General features: G+C 28.8%; 1 protein-coding gene across 3 annotated transcripts in view; it reads left to right on the forward strand.

The window, feature by feature from the left end:
• Window positions 1-8,870, forward strand: part of LOC134722872 (zinc finger protein GLIS3-like) — a 70,500-nt gene extending 61,630 nt beyond the window's left edge. For all 3 annotated transcript variants that reach the window (XM_063586507.1, XM_063586514.1, XM_063586521.1), the window contains 4 exons: window positions 2,060-2,168; window positions 3,120-3,289; window positions 3,984-4,073; window positions 4,722-8,870. In XM_063586507.1, coding sequence (XP_063442577.1) covers window positions 2,060-2,168; window positions 3,120-3,289; window positions 3,984-4,073; window positions 4,722-4,876 — 524 coding nt within the window. In that variant the 3' untranslated portion in view covers window positions 4,877-8,870. The remainder of the gene's footprint in view (window positions 1-2,059; window positions 2,169-3,119; window positions 3,290-3,983; window positions 4,074-4,721) is intronic.
• Window positions 8,871-9,400: the final 530 nt, after the last annotated feature.

Below are 9,400 nucleotides of genomic sequence, written 5' to 3' on the forward strand. Positions count from 1 at the left end.
GATTTTTTAGAAAACTGTAAAATTTGTAGTCAGTCAAAACAATAATTAAATATTTAAAAAATTAACAGTGTAATTAAGTTATCAGTTACAGTACTTTAAATTTAAATGTTTTCGTTTTTGTGTAAAATTTATTAGGAAAGTGTTGTTTTTCTAATTGTCTTTTTAATTTATGGCCTTTAATGAAAGTAAATGAACAAAGAAAATGTTCATATTTTTAGAAAAATAACAAGTTTAAATGGAAACTATTATTATAACTATTGTTATAAGTCTTAAAACCATGATGGTATCATTTGACAAAGTTTTTAAAAGACGGAGCTATCAAATGATTCATGAATAAATGACGTATATGACGACTTGACAATATAGCCTTTAGTCAGTGACCAATCAACCTTGATGTTATTCGGAAGTTTAAATGATAAAAAACAAAAGAAATTTACTTTTCTGACTTGTGTATTCATACAAGAATTTTAAAATGATTAAATTTAACCAATGGATTGAGACTATCAACATGATCTGACAGTATTCTTATACACAGACTTGTGCTGTAATTAAAAGATTTCGTTAGTACCTATCTGTCCGGACTCAACCCTTAAAATACAAAAACATCTTTGTGTTTTGTAAACGATAAGATGAGGGTTTGGATAAGGGGGATTTTTTATCAGGAAAATTATTTCTTTCTTTAAATAACTAAATTTCTAAATGTTTTAAAGTTATTGCTTTTTATACATAGACAAATATTTAAAAAAAATGAATTTTGAGAGGTTTTGTGAATATTTTAATTAGATGTCTTAGATGTAGATATTTCCAAACTAATTTGATTGTTTGTTTTGAAACAATAGAGAACCTTATTTGTATTCTTATCGTTAAATTCTGACAGGGTTTTAAGTTGCTTTCTATATACATACATTCTTGCTTTTATTAAAAAGTTTTGAGTTTAGACCCCCTCTTTAAAGTCCTACGCTATATGGTAGATTTTTTGGAATACTTGAAAAACTTCACATAATAAAAATTCCATCCATACCCTCATGAAATATAACGTGATGAAATTCAGATCATAATTAATAGATATATGTTATTTTCTTGCTTCAATAGTTCAGGAAAAAACACGATAACATTAAACAAGCAAAACAATATAACTATTTTGTGCAAAATTTGACGCCTGAATGGGAAAATATAGATTGCGATTTTGGTAGTTGTGTGCCAAAGAAACACTGATCTAATTGATTTGATCGAGCGTGATGTCATAGTAATTAATTAACGATAATTCACCTTTCTCGGCCTGGTACTGGGAACTTGCCCACTTCATATTTTTTGCATGAAACATGGGTTTTATATGTGTAAAGTACATCAAAATAAAAACATCATTGTTGTGAATCACACAAATAAACAAGCAAACATTGTTAAAACAGAATGTTTATTATAAACAATCATAAGATTCAAGATTTTTTCCTGAATCATAGCGACATAAGTTCATTTTCACTCATTCAAGTAAAAATCTTTAACCTTATGATTGTTCATAATAGCTTTTTTTTTCATTGCTATGTTGAATTAATAACATTGGTGGTACCAGTTTTTGAACCAGATACACATACTTCAATGATTAATTTTACTTCAGTGTTCTTAATGCCAAATATTTGAAAATCAAAGACCTTATATAATTAAGCCTTGAAAAATGATATACCTGTAAGTGTTACACGTGAAAGTGGAATTATTTTGCTTGAAAACAAGAAATCAAGTTAGACTGGATGCATGAAATTACAAGTGCTATTATTACAATGATATGTGGGATATGGGATTCTGTTCATACATTAAGCAGGTCTGAGCTCAAATCCCTCAAATGATACCCTCAAAATAGGGTTCCAACTCCTTCAAAATAGATCTTTGGTTGATTTGGCTATTCTTTTTGAGCTCCTTTTTGTCATACAACTTCTCAATTATTCTAATACATTGTATTTTTTTGGCATTAAAATTTTGGTTTGGCAGTTCCTGCTGAAGTAAAGTCCAGAAAAGCACTTGGAAGAATGCTCAAAATTTATAGTTATTTTTTTCATTTTTTCAGTTGGAGCGAATTATCAGAGCCATCAGCATGCTGCAGCTTCCCCAGCACCAAGTGCCATGCAACAGGGAAGTCCAATGCCAAGTACAAATATAAATATGGAAGAAGAACAGTATGTATTATTTGATAAATATTCTGGATTTATTAAAATGCTGAAATTGATGCTAGTTCCTGTTAAATGTGCATTGTCTTATCAAAAACAGCCCATATTTATGTAGCAGGAGCATTCTACTTTCCAGTAAATAGCTGAAAGATTACATTTTCACAATTTTGTAAAACTACTATAATTTGAGGCCAAAAAGTGATCTTTACTGAACCCTAATCCTTTACCAAGTGACAGAAAGGGAGTTGATAAAAAGGTTTCTTATACACTGATCACATGTTTAAAACAACAACCATCAGATCATTCTCTGTTGTTAATAACATTCAACACTTGCACAAAATAATAGAAGAACAGGTAGAAACTAAACTAATTAAAAAATCAATGGTAAATGTTTCATTAATTTACACTTACCATACCTGAGAAAGTGAAATTGATTTTTCAAAACAGCAATTTATTTTCTTGTAGTAAAATGCATTGATCTGTTACAAATACAATGTAGTAGGAAGTAAGAAAAAACAATGTATTCAAAAATCATGTTTAAAGTTAAAATGGGGATAGAATTGAGATTGGAAAAGGGAATATATGTCAAAGAGACAACAACCCAACCAAAGAGCAGAAAACAGCTGAAGGACACCAATGGATTTTCAATGCAGCAAGAACATCCCTTACCAACTGAGGCAGGGCTCAGCTGCCCCCCCCCCCCCCCCCCCCCAAAAAAAATGGGTTTTTTATTCAGTGAAAATGGACATCTTATTAAACTCTGTATAATCCCTTATAATGTGACAGGATTAAACATGTTTTGGGAGATATTAATTCCTCCCCTATACCTCTAGCCAATGTAGGATAAAGAAACACATGATTTAATGTGCAGGCTTTTTAAATTACTCCTTTTAGTGACCTCCATTACATCTTTGTAGATGAAAATGAAAATAATGATTGATATTGTTTCTTTTTATCAAGGTTTGGTACTTTCAACACAACACTTCCACAAAATTTCAACAGACGTAATATCCCAATGAACATGCGCACTGGGATGCAACCAGGAATGCGTCCAAATATGCAGACTGCACCATACCAGCAAGGGTATGAGACATACCTACAGAGCATGAACCAGATGCCAGGATTTGCAGGTAAGGGTAATAGATAGATTTTGGTAACCAGTAATTTATTGTGCTTATTTTTATTAAATAAAGTATTAATACAGAGGGAACTTGAACATAGCATTTGCTTACTTAATTAATTACCGTATCCAGGAAGTTTCTTTTATCCAATCATAATTGGAAATCGTAATTTCTGCAGCCCTAATCTTTTACTAATTGGTATGGTTGGTATCTAGGATGCTAGCCAATCATTATTCTTGATTTATTTAAATTATCCAATCAGATTGTTAATTACAGTCTTTGTTTTATCACAAGCGCTCTTGATCACTTTTGAATTAGCACAAAGCGTGTGCAGGCTGCTTTTCATATTCCAGTTATAATTCTACCAATTCATTAACTTGAAGAAGAAATGAGGGTATAGTTTTAATAAGATTGATTGGCAGAAGTAATATATTTCACAGCTATTGTCATGATTCGTATATATTCAATTTCATGAATTTTGAAACCACATTTACAAACAGACTACAAATTTTTGTTTGATAACATATAAAGAAAAAAACTACAACAAACACTAAATTAAGTTTTCCATAAAAACTCTTAGCATTTTCTTATCCTCATTATTAATGAAGCACCAGTTAAAATAAAAAAAATAGTGCCTTTATAGATGTGTATAAGATTGAATGTAGGTGACTTCTTTTTAAATATAGAGAACATTTTTTTTTAGATGGAGAAAATGGCCAGTTTAATTTTCGCAATAATGCCTTTGATCCAAGTATGGTGACAGACATGCAGGCTATGCAGAGAAATTATCCAGGTATTTGTCTTCACCAGTTTATATTGTGTACTGAAGGTTAAAGGGTAAAATATCCATCTGAAAAAGTAAAGATTATCAATAAGGATTTAATGTTTATAGCAAATGTGTTAACTTTTCATTGGACAGTCAGCTGTGGATGTCAGCTTATATTCTTCGAATATTTGTTTACATACTTGGTAGTAAATAATGTTCGAAATTTTGCAATAAAACAAACAACATTGATAATAATTCCTTGTTTCAAACAGAAAGTTTTGATGAAAATTCAGTGTTATAACCTGTCTTTTGTTTCATATCTGTAATTTAGATTCCAGAAAGAGTATGTAGTGTGAATGTTTTATAGTCGGATTGCTGCCTCATCAAACATACACCACATCCCCTTGCTTTCCTAAATCAGTACTCTGACAAACCTGAAAAAAAATATATATTTTGAAAATGAACAATTCACTGGAACTTTAGATTTAAATTGATCTTTGTAACTGTAGAACTACTTCTTGAAGTTAAATAGGTCCTGAAGCATGAACCTTAACAAACTATAAATTGGTGGTATTTGACAGGTGTATTTGTCTTGATTCAATGCAATAGTATGCAATATCGTAAACAATGTATTAACAATCAATTTTTAATTTAAAAAAATTATTTCTTTTACAGGTTTAGAAGGCATCCATCAAGATTTTGAGAACATGCAATTTGCTGAGGAATTAACACAACACCAACAGATAACTCAGCAGTATCTTCAGCATACGGCTATTGATCGTTGCAACAGTCGAATGTCTGCTGCTATCTACGCAGATGGTACTACTTGATACAACTAAAAATAATCAGACTTTTTAGCTTAGATAGAAATTGTACGCAACACCAAAACTGTTGTTGCTGTACAACCACAATATATTGATTTGTAATGATTGTACAATATTGAACTGTGATATAAAAATTATATACAGAATCATAACAAAAATTATCACTACGTAGAACACACACTATCATGTATTTATTACCACATTTAAAAACATTGTATAACGGGCAAAATCGTAAGCCAGTCGTGAAAAGTATATAGACTCAGATTGATGTTTTGATTTTATAATCTGAGATATTATAATGTTTGTTTGATTTAATTGTTTTATATTATTTAATTATTTAATAAATGTTAAGCTATTTTTTTGTTGATAATGGTTGTGATTATGGATTATCTGTCCCTGTTTGACATTCCTAATGTATAATTTTCATCATTGAAATATATTTTTGTTATAATCATGGTTTGCTGTGTGAAAAAATGTATCATTGTGCCATGTAAAAATAATCAAAATATGTTAAGTTTAGCATATTATTATATATTTTAGTATATGTCAGGTTTCATGCATATTTTGAAATGAAATTGAAAATTTTATAAGCTTTTGCAAGTCGCTTGTGGACTTTTTAAGAAGGGGCTAGATTTTGACCTTGTATTTGACACATGTGCTACCCTTTTGTATGTGTTTGTCTTTCCTTAAGTGCTACTGTCATTTAATGTAATGATTGCCAAATACTTGTTGATTTTTAAAGTAGTTTATGTTACTTATACATATTAATTGGTCTTATTTAACGTAATATTTGAAATGACTAACACCCAACATATCTTGAAAATGTCTTATTTATAAAACTCACATTTAAAGTAATAGTAAGCTACAATTTTGATAGTTTTAAGAAAGATTGAAAGCAGCTAAGATCAAAGATATGTACTAAAATTTCACAATAAGAACACTGAAATGATAACTTTTTATCCCCTGAAAGTTCATACTTTAGTTACTATGCTTATATATCATAAAAATCGTAGCTTTTATTTGTTTTTGTCTGTGGTCAAGTCTTCTCTTACATTCTTTTCTAACATTCCATCTTTAGAACAAGACTTGAGTTTTATAAGTCATTAAATGTCTATTTTCATTTTAACTAAAATTATAAGTCCAACTGATCATTATAAAAAGGACTTAGATGCTATAAATAATTCTATTTAGTCTTGATAAGACTAAAAAAAATCTGACTTCACTATAAACATGTTTTCGTTCATGTGTTTATTGTCAGTTTCTGAAAATTTCCTGTTAAAAGAGAATGTACAAATAGTGCTTATGTTTCATTCTGTGATGAGTATCCTGACATAATATGGTACTTTTGTTTGGTGCCGATAACAGTGAATTAATATTTATGCTATTCCAGGTTGTTTTTTTGTTTGTTTGTTTAAAAATCATGAAATGTTATCTGTTATTCATGCCACCTGTGATTGTAAGGGCTGTTCCATTATAATGAGTGCACCAGGATCAGAAGCTTTATTCCCCTTTCAAGCATAAATATGGAATGATCCATTTAAGAAAAATTAGGGACCCTGGTACATTCATTGAAATGGAATATATTCCTTAAAGAGTTTTCAGTATTTAGTAATTTGTTATAAAATAGAGTTCCTTGAAATATTCAATCAAATATTAACATCATCATTGTTTTTTAAAATGAGATACACATTTTTAGATATATGTAAAGCATTGTTTCTTTGACATTGTCACCTTTCCAGTAAGGTACATATGTTTTTATCGTGTGCAGTTTTGAATACTGATATATTTTTTTTATCAGTTAAGAGATTTTTGTATATCATTAAGTTTTTTTTTATGATATAACCAAGTAGAATTTGAATAAGCTAAAATCGTGAAAAAATAGAACTTTAAAATTGGATCCATTACTTTTCTGTTATTTTTGTAAAAACATTATATGAAGTTGTAAGGATTACAAAATAGTGCTATATGATGATTGTATTTTAATTTTATTGCACCTGCAGTACAAAAAGAATGAAATCCAAATTCTCCAACAGTATTGAAAACCCGTCCTAAATTTTGTATGCTTAACGTGTTGTTTATATATATCCGTCCAATTGTTTGTACATTTGTATATAAACATATTTATAATCGTACCAGCTGTCTCTATCAGAAACTTTTTCCTTTTGCTTTTGGATGTTTTTTGTTTATAGTTATCTTTTGTTTCAATATTTTTTTTTTTTTTTAATTCTAAAATAAATATTTGTTTTGACAAAGATGAAACTTCTTGAGCTGTATAAAGTGTCTTGTCTGTTCTGATATTACTGCACTGTTTGTTTCTGTTTAATGGTTTTTATCATGAGTTTTATGTTGGAACTTATTTCTGAAGGAAGTGATTTACCATAAAGGTTATATGCCAAGTTGGACTCTTTCTTACCTAAAAATACAATTTCGACATGAAGAAAGATCCATAGACATATTTGGCAGACTTTTCTAACAAACTCAATGTAATTCATTTTCCATGATTTTTGGATCATGATTTTTTTTAAATTCATCATTTCTATTCTACATTTTCTTTAGTTGTCTACATTCAAAGATCAAAATTTCATTTCATAAATGTAATCAGTTTAGGAGAATTTTTTGACAAATACCCTTTTGGGTATAACAAATCCGTCCACTTAGTCTATTTTTGCACACATTATATATCATCATGAATTTTAAAACTTAGGGCCAAGTATATATATCTAATTGCTTTTAGTAACATCATTGCAAGGTGTCAAGTAGTTTCATCTTTGTCAGTAAATGTTTTATTATCGTCATTATCATATTCTATGTACACATTTGTTGAAATCATCTGTTTTACACATACAAAAAAAAAATAGACCCAAGTACCTTTTAAGGCAACTGAATTAATGAATCTATCTCCTTTTGAGTATCATAGTTTGAGCTGTTTCATTGTTTAATTGTTTATATATCCTGTTTTAAAGGAAAGTCTCTTTGGCTGTCCATAGTTTTACATTTTAAATGCTGTGTTTGCAGTTTATATTTTAAAAATTTGATGCTGAGCACCATTATCAGTTACTGTGCTCTTGAAAATGAATTGGTTTTGTTGACCAATGCTTTTTCACTATTTTGACTTATTCAGAGAGTGCAATCATCCATTTATGATGTTTTGTAAATAAGTTTGAAATTTTTACTCGAATAGCATGGATCATTCTTCAGTTTAAAATATATTAGAATCTCTGATTGAAAACAGCAAAGAAAAGTTATTGAAATATCTGACAATCAGTTTGACAACACCATAAACATGGAGATGTTTTTAGAATTGTTTTTGTAGACAGAAAGCTGATTTAATAGTTAATTGATATTATAGATTAGGATTTTTTTACGACACTGAATGATCCATGCATCGAATGAACTATATTTACAACTTATAGTTGTAAGTAAAAAAAGTATTTTTTTCTTTTTTTGTTTATTTGTGATAACAGTTCTTGAATTCGGCATAAGTATATACACATTTTACACTCATATGAACATTTAATACACCAGCAATTTCTTTAGTATGCTTGCATGAAATAGAGCTAATAAGTATATTTTCAGTTAGAGATAGCAAAAAAAAACTTTAATTAGAAAAAAAGTTTACATTTTATTGTTTCAGCAAACCACTACGAAATTATTTTAAAAAAAAATTGTCAAGAAAATTTTAGATTTATTTAAATAATTTGAATAAATAATAAAAAAAAAATCTTTTATGATTTCTGACAGATATACACAAAAAATTAGCAATTTACAAACTGATAATTCAGTTATGTTTACTTATAAGTAATTTGTTTAATGTCTTTCACAGCAAATAATTGTAATTTGGAATATTCGTCAAATTCTACAGCATAGTTTTTTGTGAATTCAGCAAAGAAAACTTCAGCAAAGTGCCTTATATTGTTCTTGTGCAACACTTCTTTCTTACTGTATAAAGGCTGTGTATCAACATTTGTTAATCGTTGTTCAATAAATGGTCTTGGAAAAATATTGTGTTTTGTTTTATTTATAGCCATATTTGTCTTGACTATGATAAATGTTACATTGTACAAGAAAAAATAAGGTGTTCTGTTTTCTGGATAGACAGAGACAACAATAGTAAATGTTTGTGACAAAATAACACTGGCAAGACCGACCTGTTTTAACAAGTTTGCATATGTTTACAAATGTTCTTGAATCACAGCACTGGCCATCCTGACAATGAACATAGAAATACCAAATGATATACATCTTCATCATAGTAAGGCATTGAAGAAATTTAATGTTTTTAATAAATTCTGGTAAAAGTGTGGTGCCAAACTTTTAAAAGAAAATGTTTTTGGTAACATTTATAATGTTTGTCCTAAAATATTTAGATTCAACATAAATCAAAAAGTTTTCAATATTATTGTTTGTCAGGCTAACTTAAAAAAGAATAAGTTAACAGTTTCCTTAAGTATATATCTTCATGAACATCCAGAGATTCATTAGGAGAAACACAAATAGGTCTATAATACTTTACATCTTGCAAATAAAACA

The sequence above is a fragment of the Mytilus trossulus genome, chromosome 1 (assembly GCF_036588685.1).
Source record: "Mytilus trossulus isolate FHL-02 chromosome 1, PNRI_Mtr1.1.1.hap1, whole genome shotgun sequence".
Classification (NCBI taxonomy): Eukaryota; Metazoa; Mollusca; class Bivalvia; order Mytilida; family Mytilidae; genus Mytilus; species Mytilus trossulus.